Genomic DNA, 24330 nt, shown 5'->3' with positions numbered 1-24330 from the left:
CAATTTTACTCAACAATGGCCTGATATCCACTTACGAGGATATTATACTGCTACTGTTCTATCGAAATTTTAAACGAATATCCTCATATGTGGCTCTCATTTTTCTTAGAAAAAAAAAGGGTAATTCTTTGTTTTTGCATTCATCTGGTCCCAATATGCCCAGATATCAAAGAGAAATTAAAAATGCATGCTGTGGAAGAGTTCAGGTCTTAGGAGGTTAATAAAATGATCAGCGTTGCTGCTTTACCAGGTGTAACAAACCAAGTTTAACATCCAGGCATCCATGAAAATAGAGTTTATTAAATTTAACAGTTAGAAGTTAGCAGGAAGTTAGCTCGCTAGTTTCCACCTAAACATGATATAGCATGTTCTGACTGAGAGATTTCTGAAAGAATTCAAACGTACAGCTCTGTTATCACTTCCAGCATAAATGAAGACAGAAAACTAAACAGCAGTGACGTTTGTAGGGTTACTGAAGTTGGGCTAGCTGGTATATAATGATGTGCTACGTGACCGCTAGCGACACAGCTATGTTAGCATAACATAAACACAGTGAAGCTGGAGGATGAACGCTAACTTTTTTCCACTCGATGAAAGTTAATGTGAGGGTTCCTGATGGTTAGGGACAAATGCCCATGGCAGGATGCTGTAAACGGACCAAACTTCAGTCAGGAGAACAACTGAGATAATCCATCCACAATACGAGGTTAGTCATTAATATACTGCAACAACATGGGAATAGAGCAGCTGTGAGAGAATTCAACATTAATGAATCAATGGTACGGAAGCGGAGGGAGCAAGAAGAACGAGTTGAGTAAAATTTGACTTATCTGACTGTTTTGTTTCGCTTAATGCGCCTTATAATCTGGTGTGCCTTATGTATGAAAACACACCTGTTCATCGACAGTGTGTTTATAATCCGGTGCGCCTTATGGTCTGAAACATACGGTAAAAATATAATTATAAATGTGAAAACAGTGAAAGAATAAATGATCAAAGGAACAGTTTCTCCAGCATCTCCCAGGGTTACTGGTGCTCCACACTGGAACCAGGCCTCAGGACGGAGCTTGTGGCTGGGCCTTCACTCACAAGCCCTGGACAGATGCAGCCCAAACCCTGAGCTACACCCACCCACAGTCTTACATAAATCAGGTTAGGATACCCATTTAGGTAATTGATGGGATAGACTTGTAGCTTTCTGTCAGCTTAAAAGAAAGCTTTGTTATCGTCATATTAACCAGTGTCATATTACGCTGTGTGTGTGCCAGAGTTGAAGGACTGAGATACAGGACTGAACTCAAAATACAGTAGGATTTAAAAATAAGAACTTGAACTAGGAAGGTAAAGAATTTGCTAAACAGAGGAAATGTAAGACGGGGATGTGACCAAGAACAATGGGCGAAACAGACGATATATACACAAGAGGGAATGAGGGTAGAAAGGACATAATCAAACTTGTGACACAGGAGAAGCAAAACTAAACATGATGCTCACGAGATCAGGAAGTTACACATCCATTCTGAGACTCAGACAAGGACACGTGAAATTGACTCTGGGGACTGGGGATAAACAGACATGGAGATGTGACAGACTGGAGACAAAAGGGGAAACAGAATAACATGGAGCAAGACTACACATGGATTATCACGACAAGAGTGGAAACACATACAGCAACTGAGAAAGAACACAGAGAATGACAGACACCTGGAGACAGAGATCTAACAACCAAGGAACTGAACTAAAAACATGGTTAACAAACTCAGAAATAAATAATACTATACTCAGGGATGAAGCCCTACAGAACTAGAATTCCATATCACTTCATAAACAAACAAAACTAAAAAGACTGGGTCGTCAACCAAGGAACCACGATAAGCAGAAATTACACTCTGAAAGAGACAACACTGTAGGCACCTATCCCAAGAAAAGCAGCTACCACGACAGTGTCTAACGAGGGCACTATGCTCAGGAACAAGACTCAACAATATCCAGGTTTCCCTGAGGTGCAGAGCCCTGCAGTGTGTATGGTTTGAGTTATAGTCCGGTTTGCTTTGCTGATTTTTAATGTCAGATCTGCTTTTGGTTTGCATCGATTTACGTCGGGGTAAAGCAGCACTGATATAAGTGTTTGCACTGATGAGCATATGTTCTGCAAATAAAAATTGAGTTATATCATAGACATCGTGACACAATCTTTGTTTCTAAATAAAACATATGTTAGCTGTAAGTCAATCTTGATAGATATGTTTGGTAGTTTTTACTGTCAGTGCTTTGTGTAAAGATGGACTATTCGATTTGTCCAACTTAGTTGAAGGGTGTTTAATTTCATTCCAATAAAGCATAGTGAATTGAAGCAAATAGACCCAGAGAGGATTTGGGGGACATTTATATTATAGCAGGATGAATGCGGATGTGCAGTGAAGGCAAATTCTGGTGGTTTCCAGGTCATTGAAATGGGAATTTGTCATTCCAGCAGAGAGAAATCATTGTGACAGAGGGCAGGGCAGGATGCTCAGCAGATTGGATAATGACATGTGCTGAGTGAACATGCTGAATTATAGCAACATCTGCCATAGATTCTGTCCTGTCAGCACTGAACTTGTGTGACTATTTTCTGGTGTAATCTTTTCATTTTGATTCAAAGAGAATCCAAATGTATTTGTTATGACTTCCTGGAGCTGATACAGCTCTGCTTTATGATAGTTTTATGATTTGGTACTTGTGGTGATTTAGGATGTGCTTGGGGTTCAGTGCCACAGATGGGGAAGATTTTCAGTGATTTGGTGATATCTGATGCTACTGGTGGTAATAGCTGTTAGCAATGCACTGCTCTGTTGACTACATGTACTTTGTCCAAGCAAAGCAGGCCACAAAGTCAATCTCAGCCAAGTAGAAGGTTTCATATGGGAAGTATTTCACCAACTTTAGCCTGCTCTCAGTTGTTGTGCATCTGTAAGCCATTTTGCAACCCATTTTCATGCTATACCTGATTTAATCAGTGTACCTTTTATTCTCTATTGTGTGCTGATTTCTTGGTACCGTTTTCACAACTTGCATCTTTTCATGTATTCACATGTTATAGAGCGCCCGGGAGATCGCTAAACAGTGGTCCCTCGCTATAACGCGGTTCACCTTTCGCGGCCTTGCTGTTTCGCAGATATCTTTTTGTGCAATTTTGCATGCTTCTCCCCCCCCTAAACAGCGCATTGTGTTCTGCGTAGTGATTGGCTGTCCCGCACAGAATGCGTTCAACTTGTGAAATTTACATAAATCTTTGATCACTAGCAGTGTGACTCTGAAGTGCAGTGCTGTATGTTTGTAAGTTTTCTCCCCAACAAACACAACAATGTCGACGAAACGTTTTGGACCGTCAAAGGCAGCTGCGGTAGCTCCCAACAGGCAGAGGAAGGTGCTAACCATCGCATGAAAAGTTGGACTTCTGGACATGCTAAAGGAAGGTAGAAGCTACCGTATTTTTCAGACCATAAGTGAAATCCAAACAGATAAGTCAAACTTTACTCAACTCATTCCTCTTGCTTTCTCCACTTCTGTACTGTTATGTTGAATTCTCTCACAGCTGCTCTGTTCCCATGTTCTGGACCTGAAAACAGGGTTTGATCTTTGGTTTCATTCTATAATACTGGGCTTATTTTTCTACGAAGGTTTGAACTGTGAAAGTATTTAAACATGAGAGAAAAGTGTGAAAATGTTCATGTTTTTAGAACGTAACTCCCACGATAAACAAGGGACCACTGTACCACTATACTACCATATAAATTACTGGAGATGGAAATAATCTTCTTTTGACTATAGTGGTGCCGAATATGGCCAATGTTAAAACTTTTTTTATGTGTGAATGTGTCACTGCTTGAGGCTATTGATTGGCTGCTGTAGTCTGCTCTTTGGGAACTCTGTCGTGGTGAACAAAGTCGTGGACCACTTGTATATCTGTATGACTGCCTGTCTTGGTGCACCACGTCTTCTTTTGAAACCATGAGTAGGAACTCCATCAGTGGTCTCTCACTTCCCCTCTCATGAAGTGAGAGACTTTCTCCTTAATGGCAAAAAGTGATTAAAACAAATCTCTTATATATGTATTTATCGCATCAGCAATGACCTGCTGGCCACGTGCTATGCCAGCCAGGACTGATAACTGCACCTGCCAGTCTGCTCGCATTGAAGCCATTTCTCAGTCAGTCAAAAGTAATATTAGACTGCTGTCAGCATTAAGTAATGTTTTCAGTTTAGAATGAAACACAATGCTCTGGCCGGAGGTGGCACAGAAACTAAACCTAATCTAATTAGGACAGCCAGAGTAACTGGAAGTAGGGAGGCAGAGCTAAACATAGTGGAGGTTTCAGAAACAAGAAGAAATATTAAGAGCTAGAATTGATTTTCGAGCACTCATGAATGTTTTCAAAGGAAATTAAATCTTTGTTTCTCATGTTGCTGTTTCTGACTTTTCAAAATAAAACAGGGAAATGATGGATAATGCAATAAGACATGCAGATGTAAACACAAAAAGCACGAGGAAGCCCAAGGGTCTCATGGGAAGAAAAGCGAATGCCTGGCAGTATACACCAGTCACTGTACCAGGCTGAAAATACAGGCTCCAAAGTATACAGACAGAAATGATTAGAATTATGCCCTGTGCAACAGAATCAGTTAGCCTCTCACTGCCAAACAAAGTGATTGCTTATCTTATTTCCAGTAAAGAATAAATATTAATATAAAACTACTTGTGAGCACCAGCGGTCTGTCAGCTTTGTATCTGCACTCCACGTAGTAAGGAATTGCCTGAACAAGTAAGTAAGATATCAAGTCTTTGTTGAAAAGTGTGTGAATGTGAGAGTGAATGAATAGTGGAATTGTAAAGCGCTTTGAGGGTCTCGAAAAGCGCTATATAAATGCAATCCATTATTATTATTATTATTATTATTATTAAATAATGCTCAGTACTGGTAAGTCACAGCTGGCAGTGTGACACCCATAATTGGAGAAAGATTGCATTTCTCGCAATTTGAAGTCAGAATTTGAACTTTCTAATTTACAGAATTTCTTTTACAGTTGTTTTAAAATCCATGATTTTAGTCTTGAACAGTTTGTTTCGTCTACGGACTTTTTAAAAAATTGTGTGCAGGTTATCAAGGATAAGATGTTGAAACTTTTCAGAGGTCTGAAGGACAGGAAAAGGTCTGGTCCTAATGTTATTGGAGGGCAAATCCTTACTAACTGTGCTTATGAGTTAGCAGATTTAATATTTTCTTTTTCGTCACGTGGGTGCTGGTCATGTTGTCACAACAGGGTTCCTTGCATTTGGAAAAAGTGCATTATTGTGCAGTTGACAAACAAAACCCAAAGTCACTCAATGACCACAGCCCTTTGGCTCTTATGTAATCACTGAGAAGTAATGGCAAATGCCTAAAGATTAAATAAGGGTGTTTAGGGTTATGTTGATCTTGGTCTAGGTATGCCAGGATCCCCGTGTGGGGCATCATGTCATGGGCCTTCTTGTAATCAGTCCAGGCAGTGCAGGTTGGTCAGCCTGGTCTTGCAGTCTCGGCTGACTGCTCGGTCTACCAGTAGCTGGTGTTTTGCACCTCTGGTATTCTTGCCAATTCCTTTCTGTGCTCCTCTCATGTATTGAGAGGAACAGCCAACCCAATCTGAAAAGATGAGTCGAGTTGTCAACTGTGGAAACATCATATGTTGCTAGTTTGCTTTACGATAACAAACATAACCCAAGGATTCCCGTTTGAAACCATCAGCAGACTCCCTAATCCTCCTCAATCCGTTTTCCCTCCCATGTCCTCTAATTACTGCAAAAACATTTCTGATTTCTTCACTGGAAAGATAAACAGCATCAGGTCACAGTTCAAGTCTGTACTTCTTCAAGTCTCTCACCCAGTTCTGTTGTCCAAGTTCAAACTAATTTCCTCAAAGCTTTTTGACAGTCTCATACATGCACACTCCTAAATTCATTAAAGTCATCTCCCCCCGGCTCCTCTCTATTATAAATCACTCCCTTTCATTCAAGATTACCGTAAAGCAGCCAGTGTTTGTCCTCTGCTGAACCCACTGCTCCACCCGTCCCCTGCAGCTGAGCAGCAAACCACACCCTGCTACACAATGCTTACGCTAACAAGAAATGTGTAAGTTCAAGTACTGATTGCACATTATTCTATAGCACTGAATATGTATTAATTAATACTATTTCACATAACGTCATGCAACATTGGCTCATGGGTAAATGTATACAAAAATCATCATATTTATCATATTACTTGTGTTGTGAAGACTAACATTGTAGGCATGGGTATTCCTTATATGGGGAAATAACAAGTTCTTCATTAAATTTTAATGTCTAGACCTTTTAGTATTTAGTGATGATTGGTTTGTGGTGACAGGAAATTACTGTCAGTCAGTGTAAGGTCCTGAAGTTAAGGATTCCTGTGCGTGTTTGTTTGCACTGAACACTTAATGTGCGACTTATTTTCCTGCAAACGAATCCAGTCTGAACTCACTCACACACACACGCATCCATACCTGCTCCACCCCCTCACGCCTGTTAGAATGTGTGTTGAGGCAGGTCTGCTATCAAAACTGGCTGACTGCTGAGTGAATCATATTACCCATTGTCACTGCAGACCTCAGGATGTTGCTAATGATATACATATTTTTAGCACCGAGTTAGGCTCTCCATGTGCCCTAAGCAAAATATGATCCATTCGTCCCCACAAATATGTTAATGTCTGCAGTTTACAGTAACCAGATTTATGGTTTCTCATATGAAACAATAGGTGGAAAAAGCTGACATTTCCTTTTAGATTTTCACTACAGGAAATGCATTTTTACACTATATTACCAAAAGTATTCAATCACCCATCCAGGTCAATGAATTCAGCTGCACCAATTACTTCCACGGTCACTGGTGTATAAAGTCATGCACCTAGGCATGCAGACTGCTTCTACACAGATTAGTGAAAGAATGGATGACTCCCAGAAGCTCAGTGAATTCCAGCATGGTACCATGATAGGATGGCACCTGTGCAACAAGTCTAGTCATTAACTTTCTTTCCTACTGAATATTTCACATTGAACTATTTTTCAACCTTTAGTGGTTTTGTAACAAAGTGGAAGTGATTAGTAAGAGCAGCAATTTAGCCAAAAAGTGGTAGGCCACATTTAATAATGAAATGATGGAACACTGAACTACTGTTTTGCTGGGTATCGATGATTCCATAGTTCCTTCATCCTATTCGTGTAACCCCGCCTGCTGGGGTTACTTGCGTAGTAGCAGTCCAACAGCGCCCTATTTTCATCTCTTCCCACATGTGCCTTCTTGTTCCAGTAGCCCACATATACACCATATAAACACAGTATAACTTCTTCACTGTGTGTCAATCAGGTACATACATTCTTGAATTTGCATTGCGACAAAATGCGTGACAGCATCATTCGCCCAGGCTTGCTATTCTTAGTTAAGATTGTTGTTTTGATTTACCTAATCCTTATTCTGTAGTAACGCAAACACTTACTATCCCAGGTTTGTTTATGTTTTCCACTTTTACAGATTACCTAATATAACATCTCGGTTTAAATTAACTTGGACAAGTTTGTTAAGTTAACATTTTATTTATTTCAACTGTTAGTTTGTCCAGTTTGCTTTGTTAGAGCTCACCTTACTTACCTGTGTTCCAGGAGCAAAGGGAGGAAGTGCTGCCTCACTTCCTGTATTTATAGCTTCCTAGTGCTGATGTCACAGGAAGGGACCGGGTGAAGAGGGGGGATGATGATCTCAAGCAAACAAAATCAGTTTTAGGGGTTTGTTTGCTTGAGAGTTATATGTACTGTTGTAAAATGCAATGGCTATACCTTTGAATTGTGTTTTATTGCTGGTACAGCGTAGCATCATAAGTGTTTGATTATGATTGTAATGTTTAGTAACACCCATTGAATGGAATATTCCACAGGAGAACATTGTGGTTGGGTAGCTTTGGGTAGAGTATTGAAGCAGAAGAACTCAGGTGTTTGAGAGAGGAGGACCAGGTTAGTGTAGCTGAGTGCATGTGACAGTCATTTTGGTTGGCTTAAGTTCAGTTGTGTTTATTTGTACCAAGTTAACTTTGGAGTTATTAAGCTTTTCTTATTTTTATAAATAATTTTGGTCACAATGATGATAAATAAATCACCTGCTACACTGGACAGCATCTGTCTCCTGCCGTTCTTTGGCCAATTTGTCATGCATGGAAATAAAAACCACAGATTGTTTATAAGGAATCATAAGAATTGCAGAGTGACAGAGCGTCTCCCTGTAACCATGGTTACTCATTCTTGTGAACAAATGTATGCTCACAATTTGAGAAGAGAAAAGGAGAGCAGCTGTTGTTTAAGCTTGACATCACTCTGAGCAGGATGCATGATTTTATGGTTACAATGTGATAGATTTGTGGGTATTTCTCGTTGTCCCCCTGATGGTAATAACTTGTGATGCTATAAGGAAAAATAAAAAGACACTAAAAAAGGTTTACATATATTTTTCATGGAATTTTGAAAACGTTCTCAGCATTCAGGCCTCTTCAGGTTTAATAGTTATCTGCCACTGATCCCTGTTGTGATGCATCTTTTTGCCCTTATTTTGACTCTCCCTTGATGAGCACATGATTAAAAACGTTTTGTTAATATTCTGAAGTTATATAACTAGCCGTCTGTCTTCCTTGGAGAGAGGTTGCATGGAAAATATTTGTTTGCTTAAAAACTCTCCAGCATCAGGGCACATTTTCTATTCTTTTGATACACTGTTTAATGACATGCTCTTTTCCCTTGTGGCTTTCCTCCTTTATGTTCATGTCTTTCACGCAAAAGGCTGTAAGTGATGAATGTGCGAATCACTTTCTGTCAGCCAGCACAAAGCAGTGCAACAATAAGGCTTTTGCAAAGGCTGACTGCTGTTTGGAGAGGAATACAACAGCAGGAGCCAGCCCTGGAGAAACAATACCACTGGATTTAAAACCACCTTCATTTTCATCACCTCCATATTGCTGCCTTTCGTTTCCTGCTTTCTTTTCTTTTTGTTCTACAAGTGGTATCGCGATGTGAATCCATTTCCACTTGAGCCTTTATTCTTTTAAAACAAGTTTTGCTCAGCTAGAACATGGATGTCAACTGAATAGGAGGTCAAGTGTAATTACTAACCTTGCTAAAAGCTGAGCAGCGCAATAGCAAATAGCTTTTCCACTTAGCTGTATGTCACAATTCTTGACAATATGCTTTATCCCTTTCACACATAGTGGTCACTACAGTGGACAGCTATTCAAAAGCTGTTTTCTTGTATTCGTGTCAGTGTTGATGGTGTACTTGTACATAAACCACTCCATTGGGCACTGATGTGTCACTCCATACCCTGCCACCCACTTGTCAGCCAGTGGACATGTATAAGTGGACATGTAAAACACTTTTTGAAAAGTACATGTTTAAAAACTGAAGTTCAAAAATCTTTTTTCATGTCTAAAGATGAATAAAAATACTTGAGAAAAAAAAAATCCAGATTGAGGTTGTCATAATGCATGCATGAAAGGGTTAATAATGTCACTAAAGCTGAGAACAGGAGAAACAATTATTTATTTTTTATTTATTTTTATTATTAAATATTAGCATTTACTGCCATGGTCTTTTTCCATTCCTGTGCTAAAAACACAAAACAAACCCTCTTCCCCTGCAGTCCCTTGTCAACTGTCCATGAACACATAATAGGGGTGAGTAGGGATGAAGGGTGTGTTGCAGGTACAAGGGAAATGGGGTATAACATTATTTCCTTATTCTTGAGCAGTGGTCCCTCTAAGCTGCACACCTGCGCAATCACGCACTGGCACGGTCTCCGCGCACAGAAAATCTGCTTTGTGCACAAAAAAAATCTAACCTGAATTGAAATTAAAATAAATATGTTAACAATTCATTCTGTTCTGCAGTGTGAGTCAGTAAGTGATCAGTGACTGGCTGCTCCAGACAATGATGCGATTCACATTCGTATATACGCAGCTAATCAACGTCGTTGACAGGCCATGACAGCGTCCTTATGTGCCGACACCGGTGTTTTAGCGAGCAAACGGCGTGGCTGATGTGGAGTGAAGCCACGTTAATGACAACGTGTACAACCACTGGAGATGTGAGCCGTCACAGATGGCACAATTCACGGGAAACATTTGGCACTCTCCGCCTATGAGCAAAAACAAAAACAAAAAAACCCCAGCCTTTCCTATTGGTGGAAAAATGTACCATGTCGACCAATCAAAAAATGGTATGGCAACATGGCATTTAGTTGTTTAGGAAGGGGGAAGTTTTAGGAGTGACGGCGTGTTTTGAGATGTGAGAGATTTAGTTAGTGTGTTGTCTTGTGTAGTTAGTGTGTAGTGTAGTCAGTAGTGTTGTTGTGTGTGTCAGAACAATGAGGCGACTGCTGAGTGTTACAGGTGTTACAGCAGTGATACATCTGCTGTTGTCAGGCCTGCAGGTATCAGGCTGTTGTTCTCCTTCATCTCATAGTGCAGAGAAATTATGTTTTGGAGTGGCACAAATAATTTGTGTGGCATCAAATTTGATGCAGAACAGCTGATTGTTCTGTAAATAGTGTTAAATGTTTATTTAAAAAAACACATTGGCTGCATTTTTAGGTAAACAGCTGCAAAAAACTCAGTTACCTTTTTTGAAGAAGTAACTATATAATTAATTGCCAACATTGGTCTTTATATACTGTATTTTGCTGACAGAGAGTTAAAGACTCTCTCCCAGACTACAGATTCATACTCATAATACAACTCGGTGTTTTATTTATGGTACGGGACTGCTCAGGGAGTTTGTGTGTTTGTTCAGACACATGAAAAATTAGAGGGAACATTGTTCCTGAGCAAGTAACTTTAAGGTCTCAGGTGGAAGCAGCAGCAGTTACATGAAAAATTAACTCTCTACAGTATTGTTAATAAGTCTTTCTGTCAGATTTAGTGTATTTTTCAGACCATAAGGTGCACCGGATTATAAGGCGCATTAAGCAAAACTAAACAATCAGATAAGTCAAACTTTACTCAACTCATTCTTCTTGCTTTCTTCACTTCCGCACCATTGATTCATTAATGTTGAATTCGGCTCGGTTGCTCCATCCTCGTATTGTGGATGGATTATCTCAGTTGTTCTCCTGACTGAAGTTTGGTCCATTTACAGCATCCTGCCATGCATTTGTCTCTAACCATCAGGAACCCTCACATTAACTTTCATCAAGTGGAAAAAAGTTAGCGTTCATCCTCCAGCTTCACTGTTTATGTTATGCTAACATAGCTGTGTCGCTAGCCACCACGTAGCACATCATTATATAGCAGCTAGCCCAACTTCAGTAACCCTACAAACGTCACTGCTGTTTAGTTTTCTGTCTTCATTTATGTTGGAAGTGATAGCAGAGCTGTACGTTTGAATTCTTTCATAAATCTCTCAGTCAGAACGTGCTATATCGTGCTTAGATGGAAACTAGCGAGCTAACTTCCTGCTAACTTCTAACTCCATTAAATTTAATAAATCCTGTTTTCATGGATGCCTGGATGTTAAACTTAATTGTTATACCTGGTAAAGCAGCAACGCTGATCATTTTATTAAAGATGAAAGAATTTAGACAGTTTTTAACTCTCAGTGATGCCGCAGTGTTTGTTTGACTTTGGGACCTGAAGCTGACGGAGTTTTCGACCCAGATTACTCCGAGTCCGCAAGGCTCCTGACTACAGTAACCGTAATGCTCCGACAATCCATCAAGCGGTGGGGCTTCGTAGCTAAATTTAGTGGTAACAAAACAAATTTTTGAGCGCCGTGTGCCACATAAAATTGGTTCGAGGTCACTAAGCACAACCAGAATTCATACCGGATTATGAGGCACACTGTCGATTTTAAGTGCACCTTATAGTGCAGAAAATACGGTAATTATTAATTAAATGAAAGTGTCAGAACACTGTTCTAAGTTGTTCTTTGTAGACCCTTTGGTATAAATGACAATAGTGTACAGTGTGTTGTGTACAATATTGTTTGCTAAAAGATGCATACAAATAGAACATACATTACTTAAAAGCTGACAAAAATGCTGTACCTTTGCATCCAAATGGCCATCTGTTATATCAGATGTGCTAGAGTTGCAGCTGAGAAGTTCACTTTTGTCAGTGGTTACTGACCGCTTACTATCATAAGGTTTTCATTTTGATAAAGTGGAGGTAGAAATTTAAATCACAGTTTTCAGAGTTTTTCATATCTCTTGGGCTAGGTAATACAAAGGCAGCTCTATTGTATTTGAAAGCCTCTTATCCATACAGACCACAGCTGTTCATTTTGGCCTTAGCATTGGGCTGGATTTTAATTGGTTCTATTTGATATTTTTGTGAGAATACCGTTAGGTTTAAATGACTGATAATAACTTCTGTAAGATTCCACACCTCATAATTTGAATCAAGTAGCATGTCCTGTACTTAGAAGAGTAGCTTGTAAGGCTCAAGTTAAAGCATGGACTGTATGTAGAAGATTGATTTACATACCTCTTTCTATTTCACCCACCCATCAGGTTCTGTTCTCCACATTTTCAATCCTCACTAACCATTTGGCAGTTACCGTATTGGTTCTTTAAAACCAGAAGTTACAAAATTTGAATGAGATGGGGATTTGCTAAGTAACCCCAATCTAAGTGATCATGGCCCTAACTTTAAGCCTTACTGGTATCCAGAGGGGTGAGTTATGAGAAAAATCAGCTCCCATGGGAAGTTGAAACTGTTTTTGACCTAGGCTGTAAACATGCATATTAACATGAGAGTCTATGGGATTTACTTGTTTTTTTTTGTCTTATCATGGTACTGGAGCTTTTTCAGACCCCCCGTTTGATTCTAGAGTACTACTAACAGAAACACATGCACTGAACCTGTTTTCACTGCCAAGTCAGGAGCCTTTTAGTCCTTAGAGAAGACAGCATGTGAACTCACTCATGAGGCACTCACACTCAATGCATCAACGAGAACACAAACTAAAGGGTAATCTGAACAGCTCTGCAAGCTCATTTATATGAACTTCTACACCGTCTTAAGTGTGCATCAGTCCAGCTCCTCGAGGAGTATTTAGATTGCACAGTCACAATAATAAATGCAGTTTAAAAACTGCTGCACATACAGGGTCTCACTTATGCACTAAATCATTATTTTAAACAACTGGTTTTGATTTACTTCTGTAAATCCCCTTATCCACCAAGCAACTTTACTATAATGCATCGCATTGGATTTGACAACTTGCACAATTTATGATGGTATAACACATCTGTTCTTACTTATGATGTTATTATTGTTGTTGTTCTTGTGTGGTATTGCACTGCTGATGATAATGTTTCCCAAATATACTATACCCTCAGCTGCAAATGGAAGAATCTTTTGTGCATTCAGATTCAGGTAGTGCTGTCTTTTTAGTGGAATAAAAAAACATTCTGATGTGATTTTTCCATGCTTATCTTTTCAACAAGTGAAAACTTAGATTTGAGTTACGTATGACTTACATTTACAACAAAAGATTTTGAGACGATTCGGTTAATATGGAGACAAGACTTTCATTTCTAAAAATAAAACTGTGCAGTGATGTCACTAGGAAACGAAACAGTCCCGTAGGTTAGACAAACTGACAGCAAATGTATTTCCCAAAGAAAACATTGCATCTGTTCTGGCACGAAGCGGAACCGCTGCTCACAGATCAACACCTCTCTTCTTAACCTAGCTTCAGCAAGTCTTTCCCATAGCATAACAGTAGGGCTCCTCAGTTGTTTCCCTTTGTAGCTGATGCAGTTCTGCACATTACCCTTATACTTGAAAATCAGTACCGGTACCTTACCTCTAAAGAGAAAGCCAGCCACCCTTCGGAAAAAGCTCATTTCTGCCACTTGTATCCACAGCAAGATTAGAGGCCAGATTAAATAAACAGTGATTTCCACATGGAAATTTTGTTGTTCAACTATGACAGCCACAAACCTCATATTTGCTTAAATGGGCTCCTCGCAAGAAAGAAAAACAATCTTTTATTTTCCTTTTGTTGCAACCGCCTCATCATTAATTATTTGCTGCCAGACAAGATAAACATATTACACTAATACGCAGGGGAGGAAACCTGGGAGAAATGTTTGCTGTGAGCGCACACATGAATACAGCCAAGACGAATGGCAGAGCATTTTCACAATCTTTCATTCATACTGGACACTGATAAAGTATATTTGAAAAAAGGGGAAGGAAATAAGTAGCATTAACAAAATGAAGTCTAGCAAACAGACTGAGTCCATAGTTCATTAAGTTAGCATTGTTGTGAACAGTGATTCAGAGCTCATCGTCGGCCAGTGTACCATAGCTGACTGCACTGAGAAAGTCACACTAACTGTGTCCCCCATAGACAAACAGCAAGCTAATTATAAGATAAAATAAATGATGATTAATTATTATAGCACTCTTTTATGCTCACAGCATCTTGCTGCATTTCCCACATGGCAGCATGAACTAATTAAATCTAATCAAAGCATCAGGATACTGTGTTTTGTCATTAAGTGACTTTTTTTCAAAAACAGAACACACTTTCCATTAATTAATCTGCAGTGAACATTGCACAGATATTAAATAAGTAACTGAAAATGCAAAATGTTGCAGCATATTTTTAGGATGCGGTTGTATCCCTGTGCAGCAGCTGTGGCAGTCTTCTTTATGGATGGGGAGACTGTGGATGCTGGTACCACTTTTAGGACACCTGGGAATGCCACCGTAAATCTGATGGCAAAATGGCAGATCCTCCCACAGTTCACTTGTGCTGTCTGTGTCTGTCCAAACATTTCCTAAGAAAACGAACAGTATTTTTTATTCACAGTGTAGAACCTTTTCTACCAAAGTGTTTGTAAAAATGAGCAAGTGAATGCGCACAGAGCGTCTAGTGTTGAGTTGGGCAACAATGGAAATGCACTGATCAAAGAGAGCTGGATTTAAAGTATAGCATAGTGTGAGACAGTGGCTGCTGCAGTCAGTTATGAAAACTGAAGGAAAAATAGCAGCAACAGTGAATGTGATTTATTTCTACTTTACAAAACTATCCAGTATATCGTTAACAGAGCTATATGAAGTTACATAACCCTGTAAGACATAGTAAAAAAAAAATCAAATGTTCTGAAATGCTAAATAAAGTGTATGACAAAGCTATCCTGAAATGTGGATAGCGTGTGATGTTCCATTACAGGTTTGTTCATTCAATCTTTGTCTATTTGTACATGTCTGACTGATCCCTTTGCATTTCAATGTGATATTGTAGGTGCTTTTGGTGGCCTCCCTCTGTGAACTTGGCACTTGGTACTCTGAAACCACCTCTGAAGCCCACTGGGAGGTCTGCCGCAGCCTTTGAAAGCCTCAGGTGCAAAGTTGGTCAGCGGCAGGCTGAGAGAGATGAAGACGTGCGTCGTGTTCCTGGCAGCTCTGCTGCTCCCGACCATCCACGCAGGTAAGAAAAGCCAATTTACTCTGTGTCTGAGTGTGTGTGTATGTACTTACCCACAGTGGGAAGTGCACGTTTCATGAAACTTATGGTAAATTTGCATAGGCATGTGTTTTTTGTATAGGGTAAGAATGTTTTCACACAAATTTAATTGAACATGTTTCAGAAGTCGTTTGGTATATTCTGATATAACCTTTGAAACCTAAGATGTGCTGCCATGTTCTTTTTTTTAAAAAGAGGTTTTTATCACTTGACGACTTTTCTAACCAAGCCATATTTGCTCAGTCTAATTGCACTGTCATGAACTTTAACATGCTAACCGAGTCTGAGATGTCACAGTCACAATAATTTTCATGTCGAAGCAGACATGAAAACTATTATGAAATGAGTTAGAATATGGTGTTAGTGCTGCCTCTGCAACCCATTTCCACCCCAGTTCCTGCTTTCATGCTTTTTCTGCTATGTTGTTGAATCTTCCCGGCCTTTTGGCTTTTGGACTACAGTGGATCTTACATAGTGGTCTGTGGGCTAATGTCCCCAGGACCACATATTGCCATGAACACCTCCCTGCATACACACATAGACTGACAAGGTGGAAAGAAGACCAGCCGCTCTGCCGCTGACAGAATACTAATGTTGCTCTCTTTGAGCTGGATTTGGAAATTGCATGCTGTTTTCATTTAAAGACAAATCTTTTCTACTCGTGAGTCTGCCCGACTGTGACCGTAACAGCCAGAAAGATGTGTTGGACTACAGCAGTTCTCCGGTGCCCAAATGAAATACATCAACAGAAAAACCTAATTTCTCCTTTTATTTTCATGACAATTGAGCATATTTGTGGTAGGCCACAAATCAACCGGTAATCTGGACATATCAGCTTGTCTGAGTGATAACCTACTGACAAATTCCATTTCGGGGATGCTATTGAAGCTGCTGCAGTCAGCATGGACTCGCTACACCTCATCTCCACCCCAGCTCTTTCATTTCATGCTATTTATAGTTCTGACTTAATCAGTATAAAGGATATTGACACTGATGCTTGCACTGTTCTGTGCAGTGTTTTCCCCATTCTTCAGGGTCAGCGTAGGAACATTTTATCAGCTGATCCATCCCTTTCTCTAAAAGCAACCAGAGAATTTCTTCCTTCATCATCATGACGTTCTTAATTGACTTGAAATGACATTTTTTCTGTGGCACTGACAGGTAATATGAACATTTTGTGTAACGTGGTAATATAAGTGAGCTACACAATAGCATTTCTAAAACATACATTTCATCAGACACCGTCCCTCTTTGGCATACTAATGGATGTAAATACATGCTTAAAGAAAAAATAACAGATGTGCAGAACAAAGATAAAATAACAAGTGCTGGCTGTAGTGAAATCAATCAGCAGGAAGCACTGTGATCTATGATGTTCACCTGCAAGAATACTATTATCAACTTGTGGATTTACAGCTAAAGAGGTTTGATGGATGCTAATGTTTTTCATCAGATTGATGTCCCAGACTGGGAGAGAAGGAACGGGGGAGGCAGTGAGAGGAGAGCTGTTGTTTGGCTTGACTGAACTGAGCAGCAAAATTGGATGATTTAGGGACGCTGAATTAAATAACCAAAGATTTCCACCAACCCCTTCCTCACACATAGTAAAATACAGTGCATGCACATGTATGACATATGCATGCGCATACACTCTGCGTACATGCCTGTGGACAGAAAGAAAAGACATTCAATCTCTCTCTCTCACACACATACACACACTCGTTTTCATATCTTAGTGAGGACATCTAATTGACATAATGCTTTCCCCAGCCGCTTACCCTACCCATCAGAACAGAATGCCTAACCCTGACCCTTTGCCTGAACCCTAAACCTGACATTAAAACAACATTTTGAGCCTCAAAAATGTCTTCAAACTCAATGAGACGGGCGTTTTGTCCCCATAAGGGACAGTTGGTCTCCACAAGTATCACAAAGACGTCTAAACACACACACACACACACACACACACACACACACACACACACACACACACACACACACACTACAGGCTTGTGTTTACCTGGATTTTGTACGAGAAAGTAGAATTCTTTATCTCAAAGGCATTGGGCCAAGCAAGGTCACAACCAATCCTGACCCAACATTGTGTGTGTGTGTGTGTGTGTGTGTGTGTGTTTGTGTGTGTGTGTGTGTGTGTGTGTGTGTGTGTGTGAGAGTGTGCCTAAAGCATTACAAAAGTTCTTCCACTTTAAACTTAACACACGTATCTGCATCTTTCTTCATGGCTCTTTTTTAATGCAGCTTTAGTCAGACTGCAAACGGAGAAAATCTTTCTCATCACAACCATAAGAGCTCTCCAATCTGATGCAGATCTACTTTTTATTAGAGGCTTAGTAATGGTGCTGCATATCAATGAGCGGCTCGAACTCTGAGGAATTTGGTGACATCATGATACGTGAGCATAACTGGAAGTAATCTGAATTTTTTTTAGTTTAGTTTAGTTGTTCTTTCTTCTATGAATTAGTGGGCAGGCAAAGAATGACTGATGAAGAATGATTTTAGTCTTATGTCCTGGTTCACCATTTAATGCAGCTGGATTCAACTGCCAATATTGCTGTTTGCAGTCGGTTTTATAACCAGTATGACCTGAAAAATATATGGGAGATGGACTTTAATGATTCAGAATGTGAATGACAATGAGATATCATGTAGTAGAGGACGCTGATGCCAAAGTGGCCTTCTCCCATATAGTACACAACAGGATGTACTTCAGAAGAATTCGCATTACTGGACAGTAGGGCTGTTCGATTTTGCATAAAATGAGAATCACGATTTTTTGGCTTAGAATTGAGATCACGATTCTCTCAGATTTTCTTTTCCAGTATAAATATTTATTGCACTTATTAACTGCACATCAACTTCGTAACAGTTGAGACTGAACATAAAAACAATAAATAAACATAAAAACAACAAATGTCTCACGTTTTGTTGTTGCTGCAAAATGTTGTACTGCTTGAGATTCCGTCTCCACCGTTGCTCGACGCTGCGTGTATAGAGCAGGTACTGCAACAATAGAAAAATAGTTGTGGGACGGCACTGTGTAGCGTTTGTCTAGGGTGTTGATCGTTTTCCTAAATCCCTCGTTTTGCAGTGTTGATGGAGCCATATCTTTGGTCAGGTGATAAGTGATAGCCTCCGTAATTTCTTTGTGCCTGCGGGAGGTCGACGGGTATAGAGAAGCGCTGTGTAAGGTTCCCGTTATTGATGTTTGGGTGGTTGACCGGGACGGATTTTCTCCTGTCACTTTCTCGTCATCGCTGACGTGCTCTCCGTTGTTTTTTCCTGCTAATTTTAGCATCACACGGCACAGCTTCTGTATCATGTGGTATAAGGCTCCGCCCTCGTCATTTGTTGAGCAGGAAGAGTGAGTGCTTGTTTTCATGCAGAGTACGTCCCGGATCAAAATGCGGTACAATCGTCGTCTTTTTTTTTTTTTTAAATCGTTGTCATTTGGAAATGAGATCGCACATAAGTATGAATCGAGATCGCGATTTTCTAACGATTAATCGTGCAGCCCTACTGGACATACTCAGTGTCTGAGCGTCTTTAGAAGAGGGAGCTGCTTGGAAACAATGTGTAGGAGGCCACACGGGCCTAACTTGATCATTGTTACTCTAACATCAATCCCGTGTGGCTGTGTAATAAAACATGAGTAATGTTAATGTCTATATTTCCAGCAATGTTGCTGGGTTTGCAGCCTGTTACAAAAGCTTATTTTCATGGCTATGAATAATTTACTCCATAATAACTCCACAGCAGGTAAGATTTTTCAACTTACCTGGATTTTTTAATGCTTATAGTTAGAGGCCACTTTAAAAGACAGGCTTGTTGAGAAATTGGAGGCTGTACCATATTGTCTTTATTTTTCAGATTTAAAGTGTAACAAATACAATAATAATAACTGCATTCATATTTAAAAATATAAATTAAAAAGTTTTTTTTGCAGGCCAATAAAAATGTGCAAGGGCTGTAAGACTGAGGCACTGACCTGGGGCTGTCTCTTAATCCACTTACAGTGGTGTCCTGTTTGATTGCATTTTTAAGAACTTGTCCTAGCTTGGCTCTTTTGGTATAGAACCTTTTCATTCTTTTTTGACTTCCAATGGGTGTTATCACATGGACAGACAAATTTAATTAAGAAAAGCATTGTGAAATATGACAGACACATATTTCTTATGAACAAGAATTTATTTTTGAACACTGAAACAGTGATGGGCAGAAAACCTGATCATTTTAAGTAACTTAAAAAACATGAATGAAAAGGATCAGCTGTTTAAAGTCCTTCTCTTACCATGTGTTGTAAAGCCATATGTGTGCCATGCCTCACTGAAGGTAAAAACACCTAAAAGATACACTTGTGCATTTACAGTTGAAGCTCCACCTGCAGCCCCATCTTTCACTTCACTTTCACTTGGTGAATTTTAGGAACTGAGACATCCTTCATTTAAGCACCAACATAGTCCTTCTGTGAAATGATCCCACAGCTTCAGAGTTGGATACAAAAAACAAGGTGCAATCAACAAAGTTCTCAGATTTGATATTTATCTGTAATCAATGAAAGTCTGTGATCCACATATGTGAGGGCACAGCAATATTTGTTCTGACAGCTGTGACTAGCATCATCACTTCTTTCTGCTGCAGGGAAGTCAGTCTGGGCTTCACCAAAGAAGGACAATCAATGTTAGGGAGCACTGAAGATGTGCTAAGAAACTCTATATTTCATTTTCCTCTGCTTTGTTGGCCATCTGTATATTTTAAACGTTTGTATTTTTTGATGTCTATAAAATGTAACTGAAAAACATTCAGTATATAACAGTGTACAATATTTGTCCCTAAACATGGATGTAAAAATGATGCTGAACCAACTGTTCTGAAATCTTTTCATGAGTGAAATGTACACATGTTGATCTCATTGACTGATGAGCTGATCAAAGTTAACGGTGTTTTTTTCTGTGTCATTCAGTATGCCCAGATAAGGAGCCAGGACTGCAACCATGGATGCCAGGACACAGTGAAGACCACCGTGTGACGATCAGTAATAACAGCACGGTCCTTCTCACAACTTCAGCTACTGTCCACTCTATTGAGATTCTCAGCGGAGGTAAACTGGACAAATCTATCATCTCTTTATCTTTCTCTAAACTGAAGTGATATTTCAGGAGACCGGTGAAGAAAAGCTTCAGCATAGGAAGAAAACTAGCAAGAGAAAGGAAGAAGAAAGAGACCATGATTCTTACATGCTTCAGAGATAACAAAAGGTGTCCCATAGTTGCAGTGGTTTGGGATTGTGGTTTGAATTTAGCTGAACCCAACACAGACCCACCAGAGAAAAGTAACATTTGGACTGTGTAATATGAGCAGTAGGTGAGGTGTTTTGGTGAGGAGTAGGGGGGCATAGCTTATCTGTGTTTGAAATACTCCAGGAAAAGTCTTTCAGTCTAACTAAGGCTGCAGCTACACTGGGATTTACAGTCACTGAACTCGTAGCCCTTACCAGAACCCCCCAAACCTGCAGCTTCAGTCTCAGAGGAGCTCAACAAATTTTGCCACTCTACCAGTTGGTCCAAGCACATTCTCAACCCCCTACTATACACCCTGTACATCGATGACTGCTCACCAGCCCACCTCAACTAACGTCATTGTCAAGTATGCTGATGACAACACCATGGTAGGGCTCATCTCTGATGGAGGTGAGACAGTGTACTGGGCAGAGATGGAAAACATGTCTGGCTGTTGCTCCGAAAATAGCCTGAAGCTGAATATCCTTCAAACAAAAGAACTTATAATGGACTTCAGGAGGCACGGACTGGTCCCCTCCCCTCTCATTATAAATGGGGAACTGGTGGAATCTGTCTCCACCTTCAGATTTCTGGACACCTGGTCTCATCTCTGCTGATCTCGTTCACAACACCATTGCCCTGGTAAAGAACAGCAGGATCAACAGCAGCTGCACTTTCTCCATGTCCTGAGGAAGAGTAACTTGAACCAGAAGCTGCTGCTGGCCTTCTACTGCTCCTCAGTGGAAAGCATGCTCTCCTACTGCCTGGGTTTTTGATACGCAGGGGCATCAGCGTAACTTTGTGGGTAAATTCCCAGATGATTAAACATGCGACTATTTTGCTGGTAATACCTGAAATGAGTAAAGAAAATCAACAGCCTATTTATGCAAGATAATTCATAGTTTTATTGGGGGGTTATATTGGTTCGGGGGGTCATAACCCCCCTAACCCCCCTGGAACTTACGCCCCTGTGCAGGGGTCACAAATGAGAAGCCTTACAGGGGCTTGTCCTTCCATGATGCTTCCTCTTCTTGCTCCTTCTCTTGCTTGCGTTTCTGCTACCTGAGATATTCACTAAGAAAACTATTAATCTTCCTGATTTACTCATAGATCTTTGTTCTTTTATCTTCGCTAGCAGTTCTGACATCCACTAGTCCTTGGCCACCTTTCTTCTGTTTAGCGTACAGACTCAGGGTGCTGGCTTTGGGGTGAAACCCTCCATGCATAGTAAGGAGCTTCTTTGTCTTGGTGTCAGTGGCTTGTTTCTCTTCTTTTGGCCAGCTGATTGTTCCAGCAGGTTATCTGATTACTGGCAGAGTGTAGTTGCTGATTGTCCCTGACTCTGCAGGTATTTGATGGTTGCAGTTTCTTAGCAGCTTCTTCATTTTTCCCAGTTCCCTGTGGGATTGCTTGATGGTCTGAATTTAATTAAAAAGTGAAAAGTATATAGAGTATATTGTGCAAAAGAAATCATTTTAATTAATGACAGAAATGTGGTAAACAAAGGGCTACGGTCGTTCTGAGAGAAGTAATACATGCAGGATGTATCACTGAATGCTTATTTACTACTGAGCTGAAATCATTGAACTACAGACAAAGTAAAAGAGATAGCTGTCAAGCTACATCCATGTATGTGTTTGTGTGGAAAGCCTGAATTCAGGGCCATAAATGGTAGGAAGACAGAAGGAGTTTGTGGGCACAGGGGCATGAAAGACCTGCCAGGAGGCTTCATCACTCACCCACCCTCCTCTCTTCCCCACAGGAAAGCTGGTGATTGCTGACACCAACCGGCCTATACTGCTTCGGACAAAACACATTCTGATTGGGAACAAGGGGGAGCTGCACATTGGAAGCCCAGACTGTCCTTATAAAGGCAACCTCACCATCTTGCTATTTGGAAGGTGAGGGTTTATAAAACGTAGCAGAATAAAAACACTATTTGTTAAAAATGAGTTATTAGGTATTTACTGTTAAGAAAAAAAGTAAGTGTAAGATTTTTACCACGTTTACTAATTGGTGGATACACCGTGTTTAAAAAGCAGTGATTATACTTGTTTGGAAGAAGGTAGCAGTGTGAATCACAAGACTAAAAGTAAACTGAGTGGTAAAGAAAGGATTGTGGTTTGGTTAAAATGGAGCGACTTGGTCCTGAGACCCATCCGAGAATTCTTGTGACGCACACATCAGGGGACTGACTGAGGCTCGTGTGACGCCACGTGACTGTGACGGGAAGGTAGAATGAGGCAGCAGAAGAATAAGACCAGTAATGAAACTTTTAACAGAGAACGACCTCAACATACGGTAGTAATAAACAAATATGTTCGATATCCCAATGTGTTGTCTTTTGTTATCAGTGATGATAGCGTATTAAATAGTGAATTTGTTGTTGCACACAAACTAATGACAAACATTATCATATTAGACTACTTGTGATTAGTAAGAAAAATATTTATTATCATTTTGCTGTTAATAAAAGATCTATTTACTCATTTACTTAATACCTGTTATGGTTATTAAAAAGTATTAATTGATGCCATCTTTGTTGTCTTCATCAGGTTTCATGAATTTGACTGCATAGTTTTCACCTAATCAGACACAAACTCTAACGGAATTTTTTCTAAAAATTAATTTAGATTAATAAAACAGACAAATTTTTAGGTAAAGTAATCACGAGTCACAGCCTGTTGTACAGGACTTGTGCTCTCTTGTTATTTGATTCTTCTGTCTCTCCTTAAGACCAACTATCTAACAAAACTGACACACATAAAAGATTTTTGGGTTTTTTAATTCTTGGAAGAGAAAGAAAACAAACTCTTAATAATTATTCTGCAATAATTTGTTTGTATAAACCGACATCAAGGCTAACTAAAGTGCACTCTGTGTCACGAATCGCCGTGCGGCAGGCAGGAGTAGGACCCAAAATGCAGGACTCACAGGCACGAGGGAATGAACTCAAAACTCAGCTTTATTCGCTGGCAGAACAAAAATACAAACTAAACTAAACTAAACTGGGAAACCACAAACTAAGAATTCACAGAGAGACACAGGGAGATCCACACACGGCATGAGGGACGACGTCACACTGAACAGAGGGAGACGCAGACAGAAATACACAGAGGGTTAACGAGGGAAGTGGGAACACACGGGGAACACAGGTGACACTGATAATCATAACGAGACAGGGCGGGGTGAACTGAACACCGACGGGAGAGGTGAAACAGGAAGTACAGGAGGAGAGAGAGCACGAGTAGAACCCCAACGTAACAGGCAGGGGAGACATGGAATAAACACGAAAGGGGACGAGGGCTCATAAATACATAGAGGGCACACAGGGGGAAGAGAGAGCACGGGGAGAACTAGACATAATGGGCAGGGGAAGCATGGAATAAAATACAAACATACAAGGAAACTAAGAACACTGGGCCAACATGGCCAAGGACCATGACACTCTGTGTCTCAAAGCCACTTGAAAACT

At 40.1% G+C, this 24330-nt stretch overlaps 1 protein-coding gene across 3 annotated transcripts in view; it reads left to right on the top strand.

Annotated features, from left to right (window-relative positions):
- cemip (cell migration inducing hyaluronidase 1) overlaps window positions 1–24330 on the top strand; it is a 147149-nt gene that overhangs the window by 39869 nt on the left and 82950 nt on the right. For all 3 annotated transcript variants that reach the window (XM_014411347.3, XM_014411348.3, XM_014411349.3), the window contains exons 2-4: window positions 15337–15522; window positions 20540–20677; window positions 22618–22756. In XM_014411347.3, the coding sequence (XP_014266833.3) occupies window positions 15468–15522; window positions 20540–20677; window positions 22618–22756 (332 nt within the window). In that variant the 5' untranslated portion in view covers window positions 15337–15467. The remainder of the gene's footprint in view (window positions 1–15336; window positions 15523–20539; window positions 20678–22617; window positions 22757–24330) is intronic.

Source organism: Maylandia zebra, linkage group LG1 (assembly GCF_041146795.1).
Source record: "Maylandia zebra isolate NMK-2024a linkage group LG1, Mzebra_GT3a, whole genome shotgun sequence".
NCBI lineage: Eukaryota > Metazoa > Chordata > Actinopteri > Cichliformes > Cichlidae > Maylandia > Maylandia zebra.
The sequence above is the reverse complement of the archived record's forward strand: the minus strand, read 5'-3'. Positions and strand labels throughout refer to the sequence as shown.